The sequence below is a fragment of the Macaca thibetana genome, chromosome 8, assembly GCF_024542745.1.
Source record: "Macaca thibetana thibetana isolate TM-01 chromosome 8, ASM2454274v1, whole genome shotgun sequence".
NCBI lineage: Eukaryota > Metazoa > Chordata > Mammalia > Primates > Cercopithecidae > Macaca > Macaca thibetana.
In genome coordinates this window covers 59,414,783-59,435,109 of record NC_065585.1, presented here as the reverse complement: position 1 = coordinate 59,435,109, position 20,327 = coordinate 59,414,783, and the positions used below count along the sequence as shown (strand labels likewise).

Here is a 20,327-nt window from a genome sequence, read left to right as displayed (position 1 = left end):
TGAACATGTGATACTCTCCCTAACAGCAGCTCTGTGGGGAGGGCCTGCTCCCACTGAGAATTAATTCACTTTCCAGAAGTGAGAGATAAGGGAAAATTCCCACAACAATAATCCATTTGGTGAACTGCAGTTTGGTGGTGTTTGAAGTTTTACACATATTTAAGAATCAAACATGCTCTTACTTCATCCCTATTAGGAAAGTCATAATCCAGTTTCACAGAAAACGAAAGACAAGCATTTCTGCTGATCAAATAGCCTGGCTCCCTCTACAGAATCCCGGGAACCCACTCTACATTCATAAACTTTGTACTCAGTTCTTGGCACCTATCAACGCCATATCCCCAGGGCCAAGTGACGAGTCTCACAGCAACTAAGTTAACCCGGGAGGCGGAGCTTGCAGTGAGCCGAGATCCGGCCACTGCACTCCAGCCTTGGCGACAGAGCGAGACTCCGTCTCAAAAAAAAAAAAAAAAAAAAAAAAAAAAAAAAGAAAATTATGTAAAGAATCAAAGTTACCTCACTGGAACCCAACTGATAGGATGCACCTACAGAGGCACAAATAAACTCCATTTTGCAATGGTCCTAAAAATTTTAAAAATGTATTGCTGCTTTCGTGCCTAAGAATTCCCTGTGACATCAACCCAAAACCCACATAAGCAGAAGCACACAATTTTCTAGAATCTTAGAAGAAGAACAAGTAAGTCTAAACATGAATCGTATTTGTTTGGGTGAAATTGACTGAAATAAATAGTAAAGAGTGATTTTGAGATAAATATTGCAAAAATGTACACTAATAACTTACCTTTTATTTATCTATATATTTTCAAATGTAAGTAATGTGATGTCAAGGCCGACACAATCACATTAAACTGTGTCCTGCTTCCCCAACTGTAACTCTAATACTATTGCCCTCAGAGATTGCAGAGACCACAGATCCGAACTCCTTCCCACAATCCCCCGGATTTTTTTTTTTTGTGGCAAAGTCCCTTGTAGGAAATGAATTCTGTCTATATCTCAAAACAGCCTCACTTACCCATTAGACCCTGTAAGCACAGTGCCTCAGGTCCACAATACTTTTAGATGCTCAGGAAAATGTTTCCTTTTAAACTAAGAACAAAAAAGAAAAAAATATGTTTTGATCAAGGAAAATGTTTAAATATATAATATTAAGGTATTTATCTTTATCTCAGTGTAGGTATAAATGCGTGTTTACGAAAAAGGGAACCCCCAAGGCGAAACTCCATAGGACCCACGAAAGTCATAATGCTGGCTAGGCCTCAAAATGTCCTTCCTATTAAACTATTTTGAATGATTCCTAGGTATGCCAGATGCCAAGTTTTTTTGGCCAGCCGGGGAACTTCTCTTACCTTTGGAAGAAATTATCTTTCTCATACTAGATTCTTCCGAGAAAAGTGATTTGTTAAAAGTTTTGGTTATTTCAAATCAATATGTACTCAACTTAGGACATCTCCTCACCCACGTTAATTTTTTAAAGAGAAGGAAAGTAGAAGGAGAAGATGAACACTTCGTCTGAGGCTCCGCCAGCCTACGAGGAAATGCAATCCTCCAGGCTGGCCCGAGCGTGGGCTGCGGGCAGGGGACTGTGGCGCCGCTGTCTCGTTTTATTCCACGGCCGTGCAGCAGAGGGCGCGTGGCTCTCAGCACTCAGTGCTGCGCGCTCCCCTGCGCCTCCAGGATCGTATCCCTATTTGCCCCAAGGTCATAGCTCCTAACCCAGCTTGCCAGTCCCAGGCCGGGGAAACCAGAAACGGAGCCCTTTGCGCTGGAGACCCCGGCGCGGGTGGGGCGGAAGGGCTCCAGGGCCCGGAGACAGATCACAATGGGGACAGGGGATGAAAGGCGCCGGGGGTCCGGGTCCCGAGCAGTCCCCGCCGCCGCCAGACTCTGCGCCCGGGAGGGGGATGGGGTGCGCGTAGACGCTCCGCGGCCCGGGTCGGACGGAGGAGCCCAGGAGCCACCGCAGCCGACGCGAGCCCAGAGATCCGAGCTTCGCTGCCAGCCCAGGACACTGGGGCCCGGACGCGGGCCGAGGGGAGCCGGGCGACGGGAGAGGAGCCCCGGAGCCCCGCTGAACGCCCGCCCAGAGGGCGTTTTCCCCGCCCCCGGAGCCTAGCCCGCCCGGCCCGCCCCGAGCGCGGGGAGATCACCTCCGCCCGTCACCTCCTCCCCTTGTCGCCTAGGTCCATCCGGGCCCCCTCCCCCGGGCCGCCCCCGAGCACGAAGTTGGCGGGAGCCTATAAAAGCCGGTGCCGGCACGACCCGCGGACATACAGTGCAGGCGCCCGAGCTGCCGCCGCTAGACCGGTGCCGATTCCTGGCCAGCCCAGACCGCCGGCGCGATCATGTCCCATCACTGGGGGTACGGCAAGCACAACGGTGAGTGCCGGCGGTGGCCGGCGCGGCGGCCCCCAGATCCCGGATCCCCGAGCCTGGATGCCGGCCCGGGGCCCACAGCACCCGCACATGCTGTTTACTGCGGCCGCGGGGAGCGCTGGATGCTCAGGTGCGCCCCGGGCGCTCACTCCGCTCGCGGCTCCCCGGCGCCGGGGATGCCCCCCTTGCCCCAGCTGCGAGGCCACTGTCGAGGAATCCCCGCGTCCGCCCGAGGCGCACAGGGCCCGAAGGAGGGGAGGCGCAGCCCTGGCCGCGGGACCCGAGGACAGTCCCTCCAGGGTCCCGACCTGGGGGATCATTTTAACCGGACCTAGGAGGAGGCGGGGAAGGGTTTTAACGGAAAATTCTAGTTGTTGATCGCAGAGAAATTAAGAGACTCCCCTTCCCCCTTCCCCTCCCCCCCCCAGTCCACCCCCACACACCCCTGCAGTTTCAGCACCACCTGTGGCTAAGGCGCTCAGCACGAACTGTCCCGGGGCATTTTCCAGTGCTGGTTTGAATCCATGGCGCTGATTTCCGAGTGTTCCCTTCATCTCTCGACTTCTAATGTTAGGGGGTCGGACACCAGGAATCAGGTTTTATCTTGGCCTCAGACCTGGTTCTTCCGAGCCAGCGGAGCAGAGAAGCATGCCTCTGGCGCACCTAGCGCATCTTTGGAAGGTGTGGGGCTTCCTAGGTAGTGGGGACCCTGACGGTTAAAGGAGGGGTGGGCCCGGGCCTGGGCAGTGAGGAAAGGATCCGGATCTCCTTGAATGTCTTAAGTGAGCTTGCATATCCCAAAATCCCAACCACAAGCCCTGACATTAGTGTCTGCCCAACTTCACTTGCTGAATTTCAGTAAAACGACTTTAAAATAGCTAATATTTATATAGCACTCAGTGATCTAAGAACTTTACATATATCAATTCTAATTGTTACAGCGACATCTATGAGGTAAATTTCTAATTATTCCATATTACAAATGTGGAAACTGAGGCACAGATTACGTGTTTTGCCAAAATTTACCCCACTGTTAAGTGGTGCTTCTAAAATTGGAACTGAGCAGATAGGCTCCGGAATGATTGTTCTCTAGGGGTCTGGGTGTACCTTTCCCTACAATGGGGGATTCACACGTCTTCTTTCCTCCAGGACCTGAGCACTGGCATAAGGACTTCCCCATTGCCAAGGGACAGCGCCAGTCCCCTGTTGACATCAACACTCATACAGCCAAGTATGACCCTTCCCTGAAGCCCCTGTCTGTTTCCTATGATCAAGCAACTTCTCTGAGGATCCTCAACAATGGTCATTCTTTCAACGTGGAGTTTGATGACTCTCAGGACAAAGCAGGTCAGTGTTTAGAAAATAACTTGTGTATTTCAGACAGTAGCTGTTTTCCGAGCTTAATGGAAGGAGCCAGGAACAGTGGTAGGAACCCTCTTAATAGCACAGTTTGTCTCAGGACTCAAGGATGCCACCCTGATCATTTTCATTAGGTCTCAGATTCTGAGAAGTAGGCTAATTAGTTTGAAGTGTCCCGGGGCCGTTTCTCCTCTGTGAAATCCCTGACTTCTATGTAGGGCATTGAATAACTGCGATATGCCTGTGAAAAGTCACAAAAGGCACAAAGTCCCCTAGCAATAAAGATCAATCATGATGAGATTTGCACTAATTGAACTTTTAAGATTGTAAAATATTTGTCTTCCAGAGCTGATGCATATCCATTAAAAAGTATATCTTAGTGAGCCTTATCTTCAAGGTAGCAGCGAGAAAAGTAACAAAAAACGTGCCAATTTAAAATGCTGAAATTCTTGGAAAATGTTATGGGTATTTCTTAAGATTGGGCTAGTGTGATAAAGATGGCAGCATATTTTGATATCTACTCAGAAATTCATTCCACAAACGAAGATGTTGTAGAGTTGGTGGACATACCTGGCCCGTTACTGACAAAACCAATTACCATATTTATTTGTAATAGAGCTGTTTACAGGATGCTCACTGTAAAAAAAAAAAAAAAAATGCTGCTTTTTTTTTTTTAAATCTCTCTCTCTTTTGAAACAAGAGAACAATCCCATTCAGACATAGTAGCTGCCTTCTTTGCTCAGCAGTTACTTTAATTGCCAGTGCCCTATTTTCCTGAGTGCTTTGCTAGGAAGGTCATTGAATGAAATGGTGCTGCAAACACATTTTGTTTGGTGGTGGGAGTGAGAGGAGTGGTGCAGTAAAATGAGAAAGTTTTGGAGTAGTGACCTACGGTACTAATATATTGTATAACATGCAATTATAACCATTTGGGTTGACTATTCTTTGTCAGCAGCTATCCTATATAGTCAGCTTGGTTTTGTAAAAAGAATTTTTCCCTCCTTTCAACTTTTAAAAAATTTGTAAACACCTGGCTTTCTGAAATGGTGATTCTGGAAGACAATTAGATGGGGGATAATGTGGAGATCATCTGAGAAATGTTTTCAACCTACCTGTGCCTGCCTGTGTGCACCGTCCCCAGTACACACATACATACATACACACACACACACTCACAATCATACTCACACATTCTGACACAGTATGATGATTTATTAGAATCAAGTCAAGGTTGTACATTGAAGACAGTTCAGTGATTCTGCTACATTGCTTTCCCAAGCATTTCTCTCACTCCAAAGGAACAGTGTTATATAATTAAATTAAACACTTTTTTCCTTGTAAAGAATACTGTATATTTATAACATGACAAGGCCAAAGGTCTCAAGGTATTACACATACAGAAAGGATACTATAACATTTCATGTCTAGTCATTTACAAACCAAAAGAAGTGAGCTACTTTAGTCTGTAGCTGTGCTTTTTGAAAGAGCCACAATGATGTCATTGTTTTCAATGGATGTAATGTCTACCACATTTTGTATCTCATTGGATGCTACATAGAAATTGGATACTTTGAGTCTTTTTTGGAACGCTGAAGAAACAAATCTCCAATAAATGAAAGCAAATGAGATTCCTTATCGTCCTCACGGTGGCTCAAGCCTGTAATCCCAGCACTTTGGGAGGCCGAGACGGGCGGATCACGAGGTCAGGAGATCGAGACCATCCTGGCTAACACGGTGAAACCCCGTCTCTACTAAAAAAAATACAAAAAGCTAGCCGGGCGAGGTGGCGGGCACCTGTAGTCCCAGCTACTTCGGAGGCTGAGGCAGGAGAATGGCGTAAACCCGGGCTCGGAGCTTGCAGTGAGCTGAGATCCGGCCACTGCACTCCAGCCCGGGCGACAGAGCGAGACTCCGTCTCAAAAAAAAAAAAAAAAAAGAAAAGAAAATGGATAGTGAAATAAATTATTCTAGTAATACATATTATTGGAAAGTGGATTTGAACATATGGTCTGGTGGTTATCAGCATAGACCGGGGTCAGAGAGACCTAGAGTTGAGTTCTAGCTCTGCCGACAACTAGCTCAGAGACTTTGCGAGTAATACTGTCTAGGTTTTAGTTGTTTTTAACTGTTAAGTTGGAGTAACAATAGTATCTGCCACAGTGGAAGGATGAAATGGGACAGTATATGTAAAGCACCTAGCCCAGTGCCTGGCGCATAGAAGTTCCTCAATAAATGGCCTCTGTTGTTGTCACAATTTGAACCCTTCGACCGCCTCTATTAGACAATTGCTGTAAATGTTGCACCTGAGGTAAGATTTCTGAATAAACTTTTTCTTTAACAGCTTTAAGATTAGTTCCCATCGTTGGATGGTATTTTAAAATTTTATTTTTATATTTTCTGAAGCATTCTGTTTATCATACTGAATATGTACTTATTTTATGTATGAAGTTATTATATAGTTATATATTTTACCATGAATCTGTTAAACTTTGACGGATTTCTCCATAAGCAGTAACTAATTGGGTCTAGCTACATTTTTAGCAGCTATTTCTTGTGGAGAGCAATGCATACATTTTGAAAGAAGTTGGCCATGTTTAGATTGTGAAACAGATGAAAACCATGGCGTTTAGGTAGGAGCTCCCACCCATGCCTTTAGAGACACATGTATTATCCACCTAGTTCTTCTACAAAAAAAAAAAAAAATCATTACTAACACCACTTAAATGCATGGGAAGCTAAGCATCATGAAAGCAGGGTGGAGGCCTGGTCCCTCTCCTGTTTCCCGGAGCCCATGCTGGAAATATCTAAAGTAGAAAGACACAGAAATAGTAGACCCTGACTGCCACTTTGATAAGTGCAGAAAGGAAGTATTCCGAGGAACTATGGAAACATGAAGGAGGCTTAGCAGTCTAACTGTGTAAGACAGGAAAGACTTTCCAGGGTAAATAAGGCTTATGTGGAGGCTTGAAGGATTTCGATGTCTTGGACAAGAGTCCAGGCAAAGGGAGATAGGAAATACCAGGGGACTTAAGAGAGCACAGCATGTGCTCCAGAAAGGCAAGAAGGCACACTCAAAGCAAGGTCAGGAAGGACTTGCCCTCATTTGCATAGGAAAGATTCCTTTGTAATTTTGCCTCTCTTTTCCACATTTTCAGTTACTTTGGTTAAACAAGGATGCAGAATATATTACAATGTCAATATTAAGGGAAAAGACATCTACAGAAGAAATTTTTAAAAATTATACCATGTGGGGGCCAGGCATGGTGGCTCACACCTGTAGTCCCAGCACTTTGGAAGGCTGAGGCAGGCAGATCACTTGAGGTCAGGAATTCAACACCAGCCTGGCCAACAGTAGTAGAAACCCCGTCTCTACTAAAAATACAAAAAAATGAGCTGGGTGTTGTGGCATGCGTCTGTAACCCCAGCTACTCAGGAGGCTGAGGCAGGAGAATCTGGATCCCGGGAGGTGGAGGTTGCAGTGAGCCAAGACCACACCACTGCACTCTATCCTGGCGATGGCATGAGACTCCATCTCAAAACAAACAAACAAACAAAACCACACACAAAGAAAAAACATGTGGAAAAACTCCCTTTAGAATTTTTTTTTTTTTTAAATAAGACAATCCTAGGCTCTCAAAGCCAAAACAAAGAGTAGAGATACTCTAGTTAAACTCACCTAAAATAAACATGAAGAAACTGAAGCCGAAGAGTTTAAATAACTTGCTAAGTCATCTCCTTGCCAGTTTGCTGGAGGGACTAAATAGCAATCACTTAAAAATAGAATTTGAATAAAAATATTTGAAGGATAACCATATTTGACATTTAGTTTGTACATACCATGTTTTTTAAAAACTGGCATTTTTTTCTGTACACTTAAGTCAAAGAGTTTTTTATTTCACTCATTTAATTTTAACAAATCAACAGTTTAACATCTTTTTGTTAGGAGTTATTTTTGTGGTGGTAACATTTTTAGATTTCCTATACCTCTTATTTCCTGCATTTAAATGCGTTTCATTTACCTGTCTTCTTTGTCTTAATTAGATTTCAGCCTTCTAGAACTTCTCATAAATCGAGGTTTTCCAATATGCTTTAAATGTTCTCTTATATCCAAACTTAGGTACTTGGGTATCAGGAACTGAGTGGGTTGACTTTATTGCTGATTTAAGCTTGAGAGAATTTTTTAAACTGTGGAGTTAATAGGATTTAACTAGAAGCTTGGGTTAGAGCTCTGATCAATCTTCTAAATTCCTTTGAAAATAAGCCACCTTAAATTCACCTTAAGTTAATGAAAAATTGCTAATCCCTTTAGGTTTTTAAAAAAACTTATTAAATAATAACTCACCCTGCTTGAGATGTTTTATTAATGGCCTTATCTAGGAGAAAAGAATAGTAGTCAAATTATTAACTCCTGCTAACTTATTAACTTTTATTAAGGAGTTTAATACTCTCCTGCTTTATTGCAAAGTTAGGGACAAATTTTGAAAGCCAATGCCAGAATTATTGGGCCAACTCTTATCCAAGTCTTACATCATTTCTGTTTTTTAGAAATTGAAATTTTAAAAATCTGTTTGTTATTTCAAGAAAAGATTAAAGGAAGCTGGATGAGTTTACCTGTGCTCTTTCTAAGTGACCCATTGTCTGTATGACATAATGGATCTTCATACATGGATCCTGCTTGACTTTCAGAGACTTGCTTTTGAAGCTCTAGAAGTTTTCTTCCACAGCAGTCCTAAGTTAAAAGAAAGCATGGCAACAAATGAAAGGGCTTGTCATGCACACAGTCATGGTGTCAGCAAAACCCTAAATACCTAGAAAATGGACCGACATATTCTAAACACTGTAGTTACTATATTCACATCAAAACAGCTTCTTTTTTTACTCCTATATAATTGCCACATAGCTGAAAGCACAACTTCTGTTGAATTTCAACAGTGTTTACTCTAGCGAAAGTGACAGCTACAAATCTTATTGCTTTAAAACAAATGGAACACGTGTATGTTTTTTATCCCCAGATTTGTCTATATTGTCACGTAGCCTTAGGATTATTGGCTGCTGCCAACAGTCAACACAGTAATACATGATTTTAACATTTTCAGGTTATTTATAGAAAAGATAGTCCCGAAAATGACATGTTTTCTGTAGAATTAATCATTTGCTTCATTAGTAGGAAATCATTTAAAATTTATTTTTAAACTAAAGATTATTGGGACTAGTTTATTTATATTTTGGACTTAAAAGAAACTGTTGACATTCATTAAGGTCTTTAGTCTGTCACTTCAGTGCATCTTAATTTAGTTTAAGTGAGTAGGGAGAAAAAATTAAAAAATATTAAATGTTCAGCTTTTAATTTGTGTAAGCAATGTGATTCATTTCAATATTGCTAGATCTCTTATTTTTCTCAAAAAGTAATTTATATAATTTCCTCAAATAATATGTATAGGAAGACAGATTATTCTATAACATTACACTTAGTGCTTGTTTTTTGTTATATACAGAGTATGTATAATTGATGACAGATCATGAAAATTAAAATTGGCTGGAGCTCTTGATGTTGAGATTTGAATTTAAATTAAATTTGGGAGGTCTTGAAAAAACGTTAGAGTAGAAAACTGTATTTATGTCTCCATCCCGCACAAAACACATTTCTGGGGCACAATAAACCATTGACTCTTTAAAGCGCCACTGCCATGGCTGGATTTTACAGAGAAAAAATACGCAGTTAGCAATTTCTGCTATTTTTAAAAATTATTTTTACATTAGAAAATAGATTTCATTTTAAACTGCAACAGTTTAGAAAAAGGCATGGAGTTATTTAAATAAATAAGTAGATCCAGAATATAGCATAAAGTCCCTAACTTAAACCAAAATATTATCTTTTATTTTTCGCAAATAAAAAGTTTGAGTTTATGTCAATTTATTATAACCATGTTTTTGAAGGACTTCATTGACTAAACTCCATGCTAAGAGTTTGCTAGAATTGTTGCCTTCTGTAGCAAGTAAACGTTAAGGATTTAATAACTTTTTCTAGTTACAGTGGGTTTCTAATCTTCATAGCAATGAGTTTTATTTTAACAGGGGCTAAAACAGGTATCTGGTGATAGGAGATTAGCACTGAATGTGTTTAATCATTGAGCCCAGAGTACTTTTTCTTTTTTTTTTTTTGTCTTAGCTGTTAGCAAGCATTGTTTAATAAAAGTTTGCACACACTCTTGCCTAATTCTAAATGTTCTTAGAAACAAATTAAGATGAAATTTTAAGATTTGTAAGAGAAAGAATAAGAATAAGAAATAGCAATAAACTTTATTCTCCTTAAAATGTAAGATCCTGCTATGATTCTTCATTGGGGAGAAAGAAGCTACATTTGGAAAACTGGTTATCTCAAGATGCTTAGTATAGTTTTATTTAGTTAGTTTTACCACTTGGTAGAATTAATGATGTGACAAATGACATTTGCTTCTTATTATCAGCCAGTTGGTTGCTAGCTTTAAAGAGTTATTATAAAGGATTTTTTTCAGTATTAATTTATTTCATGAACATATATTTAATTTTTAAGGGTATATTATTATTTAAAAAAAAGAGAATTCTTTCATTCTCTTAAAAAGAGTCTAGAATTAGAAGCTAATATTTCCTTATAGAATTATCAGGAAACATACTGTCATAATAAGTTGTTTTGGTGTTCCAAGAGATGTGACTTTGTCAGAATACATCCAAATTCATATTTCTTAGCAGATCTGAAACATAACACCATTTATAATTCTTTCTGTTTTCATTCTTCCTTTTTTATCCTGGCCTACTGTAAAACAGATCTGGCAGCCAGAGGTTGTATCAGGAACCACAGAAAGACCTCACTGCTTAAATATCTTCAAAGCAGTGTTTCACTTTGAATAGATGAATGGGTGTTGCTACCATGTAAGCATATTTAGGTGAAGCTCATGAACAAATCTTGTTGTACCGAAGTTATCCCTTTGTTCTGCAATGCCAAAGTAAATCTGGGGTCGTTATTTTATGGAATTATAAAGTAAAGCTAATAAAATACACTTATAGCAACAGATGTTTAATTCCCAGTACTAGAAAAATAAAATTTAAATTGTAGAACTAAACTACCTCTAAAAGCTTTTGAATATATTGGTTAAATCCCATTAATATATATAAAGTTAGGTACAGAGTTTTCTTGGTGGAGGGGAGGAGAAAGAGTGATTTCACACTATTTTAATCCTCTGTCAAGACGCAACTTGTTAGTTATGTACAGATAGTTCGTAGCCCAAGTATGTGAGTTTTAGTACTGATTTGGCTTAGTGAAGTTACATTAATGCCAAAATAGTAGAATCATGGAATAGTTATCAAGTTAGAATTTTAAGTTCTTAGAGATAATAGAGCACATTACACTGCATATAGAAGACGATCCATAAATTATTAGTAAAATAGTAAATGATTTAGTGTATCCACTTTACAGATGAGTAAATTAAGGTCAAAGAAGATTAATAAAAACTTTTGGCTGGGCACGGTGGTTCATGCCTGTAATCCTGCACTTTAGGAGACCGAGGTGAATGGATCACTCAAGCTCAGGAGTTCCAGACCAGCCTGGGCGACAAGGCAAGACTCTGCCTCTACTAAAAATATAAAAATTAGCTGGACATGGTAGTGCACGCCTGTAATCCCAGCTACTCGGGAGGCTGAGGCACGAGAATCACTTGAATTGTGCTTGAGGCGGGGGTTGCAGTGAGCTGAGATCGCACCACTGCACTCCAGCCTGGGCAACAGAGCAAGATTTTGTTCAAAAAATAATAATAGCCAGGATGGACTCGATCTCCTGACCTCGTGATCAGCCCACCTCAGCCTCCCAAAGTGCTGGGATTACAGGTGTGAGCCACCATAATAATAATAATAATTAAAATATATGTAAATAAATAATAAAAAATTAAGGGAACAAAGCTAGCCAGCAGCAGTGACAGTCCAAATTCTAAAGAATTTGGGAAGCCTATATAAGGATAATTGGATTTTGCAATGTTAAGATCAATGGAATACTTATTTCACAAATTCGGGTGTGTAAGAACTGGTATCAGAGGTTAGCAAAGCAGGCTGTATGGCAGCCATTGGGCCTTGGTAGAACAGACGGTCCCACGTTTGCAAGTGTATGTGGCAGACCAATTATTTGGCCAGTGGCTACATGGGTGCTTCCTAAATGATTCACAGAGGGATTATTAGTTTCACTTAAAATTTTCTCTCTCTGGACCTGAATCTATGACTCTAAAACAAATCCAGAAAAAGGAATCAGTATGCTCAGAAAGAAAGATGTGAAAAGCATCCTTTCTCCAGACAACACATGTGAGGAATAAAAACAGACGAAGTGATTTTGTTCAGCACCATAGACTAAACTTGACTCTGGATTGAATTTTCAGAGTGAAATGTGATGAAAGGCAAACATTTAGTACTGTAAAATAGAACTAAAGATGGTAATATTTAGACATGTGTTTCATGTGCGTGTGTATGAATGTATGTGTGTATACATATGTATGTATGTGTATGCAGATACATACATATATGTTACATGTATATATGTTTTTAATTATAGTGATCAAGGGAGGACCCCTGGATGGCACTTACAGATTGATTCAGTTTCACTTTCACTGGGGTTCACTTGATGGGCAAGGTTCTGAGCATACTGTGGATAAAAAGAAATATGCTGCAGAGGTAAGATATACTTTTTTTTTCTTTCCAGGGAAAAATGTTTATAAGTTGATAGCATTAATTTCAAAAGCTTAATTTGTAAATTCAACTCGCACCCAGTGAACCACTTCTTTTACAAAGGACCTTCATATTTGCTTTTTATAACCTTTAATTGTGACATTATACTTAATGCTGCAGAACTTTCTCTACTGTCTCCAACTCCACCATTTGCAAAAAGTAAACAGACTCAAATTAGAGGATCCTGTTTTAACATAAATTTGGATATCAAATGTGTGCCTTCTGTCAAAACTGTACATTTCTTTGTCTTAGAGTTATTGATGAAAACACTTGCTATTATACCAAGTACTCTGTGGATAATTCGAATTAAAATGAAAGGAAAGTTTTGATTTAAAATTATCCATATTTTCAATTTCCTAAGTAACCTTTACTGTGAGAAAAAGACCATTGGACAAAATCTGTCGGCTTTGATTGTGTAAACCACTCACTGTGGCTTTGTCTCTTCACCTTAGCTTCACTTGGTTCACTGGAACACAAAATATGGGGATTTTGGGAAAGCTGTGCAGCAACCCGATGGACTGGCCGTTCTAGGTATTTTTTTGAAGGTTAGTTGATGGCCCAATTATTTCTTTTTTTCCTATTTTTAATAAAGAATGACCAGACAGAACATTTGTAACATACAGGACATTCTACAAAAGAGCTTAGGAAATGTCTTTGTCCCTGAAATGTTTTAAAGTTTATCTCCTCCTTTCATATCTGCTAGTTGCAGTGGAGATGGAGGACAGAAAGACAATAGGAGAGGTGTTTATTCGGTACTGTTTGAATGTAAACGTGAAGAACATAAAAAGATCAACTTGGGTGACTGCTAGGTGTTTGTTTTCTTTTCATTTAATCTGAGGCTAAACAGTACTATATCATGATAAAGTAAGATCAGGTACTGAAGAGGGGAAAGACAGTGAATTTCAGGCAACAGTGGGACAAAACTGGTTGAGCTGCCTTCTAAACAGTGGTAAAGGGGAATGGAGAAAAGTCTGGACTGGAGATTTATGAGCTCTGATTCATATGTTGAGGTGAAAGCTACAGGTATCTATGAAATCATCCAAGTACAGCACCAAGAGGGAGATGAGAAAGCTGCCCAGGGGGCAATCATGAGAAACTGCAAAATGTAAGGCCTTTACAAGGGGAGAGATGCAAATTAAACAACTTAAAAGGGGTCAGGCGTGGTGGCTTATGCCTATAATCCCAGCACCTTGGGACACCAAGGCAGGAGGATAGTTTGAGGCCAGGAGCTCAAGACCAGCCTGGGCAACATAGCGCCATTCCATCTCTATGAAAAAATTTTAAAAATTAGCTGGGCATAAAACAAACAAACAAACACAAAAACACAAAATTAGCTGGGCATGGTGGTGTATACCTGCAGTCCCAGCTACTCGGGAGGCAAGGGCAGGAAAATCACTTGAGCCTAGGGGTTTGAGGTTACAGTGAGCTATCATCATGCCACTGCACTACAGCCTGGGTGACAGAGCAAGACTCTGACTCTAAAAAAAAAAGGCAAGAGTTAAGAGAGATTTGGGATGTTGGAAGGCATAGGGAAAGCCAAAGAAGAAGATAATTTTTAAAAAGAAGGGATGACCGTAGTGTAAAGTCCAAATCAAGGCAAGTCCTTGAAGAGTATTCTAAAAGTTAGAGCTCTGTCACTGGGGATAATTGAGCCAGTGGTTTCAGGAGTACTATCTGAGTGGAAGCCGAGGCAGGTTGAAGATTCGGTGAAAGTAGGCAAGTCTATGGTGTCAGTGTCATCAAGCCAGTACTGATGGGTGTCATGTATAAAGTGGAGGATTTGGGCTATTTGGATGTTTTCTAATAGAGCTACCCAAATAAAAATAAAAACTGGTACAGTACCAACTGGGTGATAGTATCTTGCCCTTTATGTTTTTCTTTAGGTTGGCAGCGCTAAACCAGGCCTTCAGAAAGTTGTTGATGTGCTGGACTCCATTAAAACAAAGGTAAATTTGGATTTTCTGCCACCTCCTTAGGGTACTGATTTTCAATACTCCATTGGTTTTAGAAACTTCTTTTGATCAAATTGCACAGTCTCAATGACATGTGATATTTGGATGAGCAGTTGATAAAGGTAGAATATTCCTTAAATATTTAATGTTTCTTTCAACAAAGTTGATCCTAATGCTAGCATAATTCTAAGACTTGTGTTTATTTAATCTTGCTCCCCCATCATTTGAACATCCATATGTAAGAGTCAGAGAATCTTATGACTACAAGGCGGTTCAAAGGTCCTCTAGTCAAATTATTCACTCACTCACAGAGCAGATATTTGTTGAGTATGTACTATGTGCCAGTCGCTTTGCAAACAAGTAGATACAATGGTGAACAAGATAAACAAGGCCCTGTTTCATGGAGATTTCTATTCTATAACCTCTTTGCATTCATTCATCCTGCATTTAAATCCTCTCTACAGCATAGTTGTATTGAGGTCGTTGAGCATCTGTTTAAACACTACAGTCACTTCCCGTAATGGGGAACTTATCACCAGGGACAGCCCTGGCTTTATAAAGCTGATCCTCACATTGAAGCAGCATCTATCCTCTGAAATGCTCACTCTACACCCCTGGCTTGAGCCCCTTGAATTCATAGAATAAACCTGATCTCTCTTCCACATAACCCTACTCTCTCTCTACTCTGTTTTTTCACCTACCTCAAGCTAATTATCTTTAGTTCCCTTTAACTATTCTCATATGACATCATTTTCTCTCTTTGCCACCACCTTGTCACTCTTCCAATAAATCATTCCTGTTTGCTTGAAAAGTGTAGTGTCCAAAACAGAATGTAGTTATTTGATTCTGACCTAGAGCGAGAAAAATCACCTCCTCATCAGGGATACCCTATTTCTGTTATTGCAATCTGAAGTCACCTCATTTTAGTGGCAGCAGTCTCACTTTAAATACTGGGTGTGATCAGTTAATGACTTAATGGAGAATGTAAGGATTTTAGATAAATGGCCAACATGAAAAATGGACATGTGAAAATAGTTTTTGTTTTGTTTTGTTTTGCTAAGACCTGCCACATATTTTCAAGTCGAATGTCTTCTGTTAATTTCTTTTTATTTTGTTTGCCAGTGAATATAGGACCTCTCTTTTAACAAGTGTTTTTGACCATCAGAGAGGAGTATACCTATTTGTGTCTCCTGCTTTCCTACCTTCCTCCTACTGTGTCAATGTGACGGTTTGAACCTGCGTATTTGCCTTGTTCTAGGGCAAGAGTGCTGACTTCACTAACTTCGATCCTCGTGGTCTCCTTCCTGAATCCTTGGATTATTGGACCTACCCAGGCTCACTGACCACCCCTCCTCTTCTGGAATGTGTGACCTGGATTGTGCTCAAGGAACCCATCAGCGTCAGCAGCGAGCAGGTTGGTTTTCTAATGACAGGTCTGTTTATAGGTGGAGCATTTAGTCAAGGCAGAAGACCTTGGCCTCCAGAGTGAGAGAGACCTGAGATTTAATCCTTCTGCTACTTCTTGCTGTGGAAATAGTGCCTTTGACGGTGCTCAGCAAATAAACAGCATTCAGTAAATCTTTGTTGTTATTAGCTATAAACTTACACAGTTTGTTTAGCCTGTAAAATTGAATAGTCATTGTAAAGATTCAGTGAAAAAGGTGTCTGTCACCTAATAAATGCTTTTTTTTTTTTTTTGCCAGTTATGAGGAAACTGAGGCTTAGAAAAGTGAGAGTTCATATTCAAGGTTACATAGATATCAGTGAATTCCCAGCTTACTACTGACTCACATAAGAGCTTTCTGCAGTTTTATTTATATCAGAATGCATTTCTGAATCCTGACAGGTGAGAGTCATCCCTTGGAGAACACATATCTATTAAAACTTACTCCAGGTTGCTTTAGAGGCTTAGAGCAGGTATTCTTACATTTCCAATACAATGTATTGTGTGATGTTCAAGTGATTAATGCAGCTTCTAAGTCACTGATGAGTGGCCACAAAAGTGGATACAAATGAATTTTTCCTAGACTTGTCTCTTAGCGCACAGTTGAAATGTAGAAAGTGAACATTCCTTAGGATTCGCAAGAGGTTGGATCCTGAATAATTTAAGGAGAGCTTTAGGAGCCAACAATCTTGAAAATGGTCACTATGTGAGTAGTGATAGTGTGATTTAAAGCTACAAAAATGCTGAATAATAGAGGTTTAGAGCTGCAATGTGCAATAGAGATTATGTTGTCCAACTTTCTCATTTCACTGGCTTGAATCACTTTGATCAACAACAGTCTGAGAAACAGGAAAATTGAAGTGTTTTCCCTTCAGCTACCTTGGGACAGAATCAGGTCTGGGAGCAAGGATTCTATTCCTGTGTCCTCCTTTAGAATATGAACTTATGAATGCTGAAGATGCTTCACATCTTTCTTTAAAGGAAATATATATCTAACTGGAAAATTACTTGTAGCATATCAAAGTGTGCCTAAAAAATAGCATGCTTGCCTTGTAGTATGTCACTTGAAGATTGACCTTGTAGTAATAAGATATTTGAGCAAGCTTCTTGAAGTTATAGTGTAAGGAAAGATTATAATGCCACTTTGCTATGTAGATGCGGTGTTTACGTTGTAATTTAAAACATGGAATTTTTTTTTCTTCTTTCACTGAGAGCAATGCAACTTTAAAGCAATAGTCTGACATTTAGAGCCATTATAACAAATAGATTTATGGCGTATACACACCCACAGGCCGAAACACACATATAGATAAGGGCAGTTGAACCTACTGCATTAATCCTTGTGCCCTGAGTTTGCTCTTTAAAGTTGAAAGTGGTATTAAACTAATAATGTTAATTGCATATATTGGCAAAATACCAATAGGGCTATTTTTCTTGTCCTATAACATGGAGTCTGGAGGGAGGCTCATGCTTCGCTCAGGAAGCTAGGGCTCCAGGTCCTCCTCTGTCTGATTCCCTTGACTTGGCCTTGCCCATCTTCAGGTGAGGACTTCATCTTCAAGGCAGTTGCAATAGCGTTTTGAGCATCACATCTGGATACAACCACTTCTTGAGGAGGAAATGAATACCTCTTCCATTGGCTCCCTAGGAGCGGAGAAGCTTTTCCCTGAAGGCCCCTAGCAAACCTTTCACTTCTCACTGGCTAGAATTGTGTTTTCTTGCTTACTCTCTAGCCAGGGAATGTGATCATTTCGGCCTGTGGGTGTGTATACACCATAAATCCATTTGCTATAATGGCTCTAAATGTCAGACTATTGCTTTAAAGTTGGATTGCTCACAGTGAAAGAAGAAAAAAAATTCCATGTTTTAAATTATAACGTAAACACTCCATCTACAAAACAAAGTGGCATTATAACCTTTCCTTACACTACAACTTCATTACCCCGCTGAGGCTTACAGGGAGAGGGCCGATGTCTGTTAATGAGGAAGTATAGGGGTGGCGGGGTGTGGATTTTAGGTAAGCAGTATAAACGGGTCTGCTAATTCTGCTACCTTTATTTTCTATACTCAGGCTCTGTCTCTGGGATGCTAAAATAATGAGTCAAGTTGACTAATGTGACGAGTGTAATTTAATTGGTGCAGTGAGGAACAGAAATCGGTTATACTAGTTTGATCAAAAGTTTGACCTGATTACACTTTATGAATAGACTCTCTTTCAGATTGCTGGAATTCTGTTGTAATGAGTCAACCCTATATATCCTTAGAATGCTCCCTAGCATTCAGTAACCATAGCTGTGCATGTTATAATGTACGTGCATGGAAGGTGGCTTTATGGGAGTGATTGAGAGACTATTACCAGACAAAAGAGATCAAAGGCTGTTGATTCCTGGGCTGCTGTATTACTGCCCAAACCACCCTTTTTCATTTGGATCAAGTCTTGGTTAGAGGGAGGAAAGTAGCACTTTTTAAGAACCTTGAAGAAGTGGGAGACTGTTTAATGGCTTCCTGTATCTCAGTGGTGGCCAGTAAACTGAAACAAGTTTACAAGGGAGTAAAAATCAACCAGTGACAAGGGGTTCTAATGTTAAATGCATATATTGGCAAAATACCAATAGGGCTATGTAGGATGATGAGCACTCACAATTGTTCACTAAAATGCTATTTTTAAAACAGGAAAGTAGAATGGTTGAGTGCAACTCCATAGCATGAAATAAATTGAGCTAGTTAAGGCAAATCAGCCTGGGCAAATTCATTTCTGTGTTTTTGTGTATTTGGAGATGCCAGCTCGTCGCTCAGCCCATAGAGCTTACAGGTCCTGACCACTTGATCTAATTGTACAGATGTGATAGTTTGTCTTCCCTGGGGCAGAAAACAAACTTTAATTTGGAACTAAAATTGTTATTATTTTGCATCTAAAGGTATGAGTTTATAGACTTTTGAGATTAGATTTTAAAATTAAAAGGTCACTGAAAATTTCCTTTAAAAATGGCCCCAATGAATTTGTGTATTTTGTATAAATTGGTTTGTTATATTAAAGCATGCATACATAATCTATATGTGATTATGTATTTATTAGGAATCAAATTGAATTTTGGCCTTTGATGCACAGCACTGTGAATGTTGGGGAATGTAATTTTTGTTTGTTTTTGTTTCTGCTTTTTGAGACAGAGCCTCGCTCTGTCGCCTAGGCTGGAGTGCAGTGGCGCAATCTCAGCTCATTGCAATCTCTGCCTCCAGGGTTTAAATGATTCTCGTGCCTTAGCCTCCCGAGTAGCTGAGATTACAGGCGCGCCACCACACCTGGCTAATTTTTTTTTTTTAGTAGAGACAGGGTTTTGCCATGTTGGCCAGGCTGGTCTTGAATTGCTGACCTCAAGTGATCCACCTGCCTCAGCCTTCCAAAGTGCTGGGATTACAGGCATGAGCCATTGTGCCTGGCAGGGGAATGTATTTAAAGATACAACACAAGCATATAACTGAATACTGTTGTGAAACGTGAATTATCAATGTTTTATTGTGTCTTTTAGATGTCGAAATTCCGTAAACTTAACTTCAATGGGGAGGGTGAACCTGAAGAACTGATGGTGGACAACTGGCGCCCGGCTCAGCCACTGAAGAACAGGCAAATCAAAGCTTCCTTCAAATAAGATGGTCCCATAGCCTGTATCCAAATAATGAATCTTCGGGTGTTTCCCTCTAGCTAAGCACAGATCTACCTTGGTGATTTGGACCCTGATTGCTTTGTGTCTGGTTTTCTAGACGCTTGTCTCTTACTTGATAGGCTTACTAATAAAATGTGAAGACTAGATCAATTGTCATGCTTGAAACAACTGCTGTGGCTGGTTGGTGCTTTGTTTATGGTAGTAGTTTTTCTGTAACACAGAATATAGGATAAGAAATAAGAATAAAGTACCTTGACTTTGTTCACAGCATGTAGGGTGATGAGCACTCAATTGTTCACTAAAATGCTGCTTTTAAAACATAGGAAAGTAGAATGATTGAGTGCAAATCCATAGCACGTGATAAATTGAGCTAGTTAAGGCAAATCAGGTAAAATAGTCATGATTCTATGTAATGTAAACCAGAAAAAATAAATGTTCATGATTCCAAGATGTTATATTAAAGAAAAACTTTAAAAATTATTATATATTTATAGTAAAGTTATCTTAAATATGAATTACGTTGTAATTTAGTGACTTTTGAATTACAGAGATGTAAATGAAGTGTTATGTGTAAAAATTGTTATAATTAGAGTTGTGATACAGAGTATATTTCAATTCAGACAATATATCATAACTTAATAAATATTGTATTTTAGATATATTCTCTAATAAAATTCAGAATTCTGTTTTGGGTTATTTTATTGTGGACTGAGTAGTGGGTAATACAATAATGGAGGAACAAATGTCTACTTTTATAATTCATAATAATTC

The 20,327-nt window shown here is 39.9% G+C and overlaps 2 protein-coding genes across 3 annotated transcripts in view; one reads left to right on the top strand and one right to left on the bottom strand.

The window, feature by feature from the left end:
- RBIS (ribosomal biogenesis factor) overlaps positions 1-20,327 on the bottom strand; it is an 872,964-nt gene that overhangs the window by 240,006 nt on the left and 612,631 nt on the right. The window lies entirely within an intron of this gene.
- On the top strand, positions 1,906-20,241 carry CA2 (carbonic anhydrase 2). Its single transcript, XM_050801243.1, has 7 exons — positions 1,906-2,397; positions 3,544-3,741; positions 12,326-12,444; positions 12,951-13,043; positions 14,382-14,444; positions 15,709-15,864; positions 19,422-20,241. Exons 1-7 carry the CDS (start codon positions 2,364-2,366, stop codon positions 19,539-19,541), a joined length of 783 nt encoding a protein of 260 aa, XP_050657200.1. The 5' UTR covers positions 1,906-2,363; the 3' UTR covers positions 19,542-20,241.

Coding starts and splice junctions, on each gene's coding strand:
- CA2 (XM_050801243.1), top strand. CDS start 2,364: ATGTCCCATCACTGGGGGTACGGCAAGCACAACG. Junction 3,742..12,325: donor TGACTCTCAGGACAAAGCAG/GTCAGTGTTTAG, acceptor TTTTAATTATAG/TGATCAAGGGAGGACCCCTG. Junction 14,445..15,708: donor TGGACTCCATTAAAACAAAG/GTAAATTTGGAT, acceptor GCCTTGTTCTAG/GGCAAGAGTGCTGACTTCAC.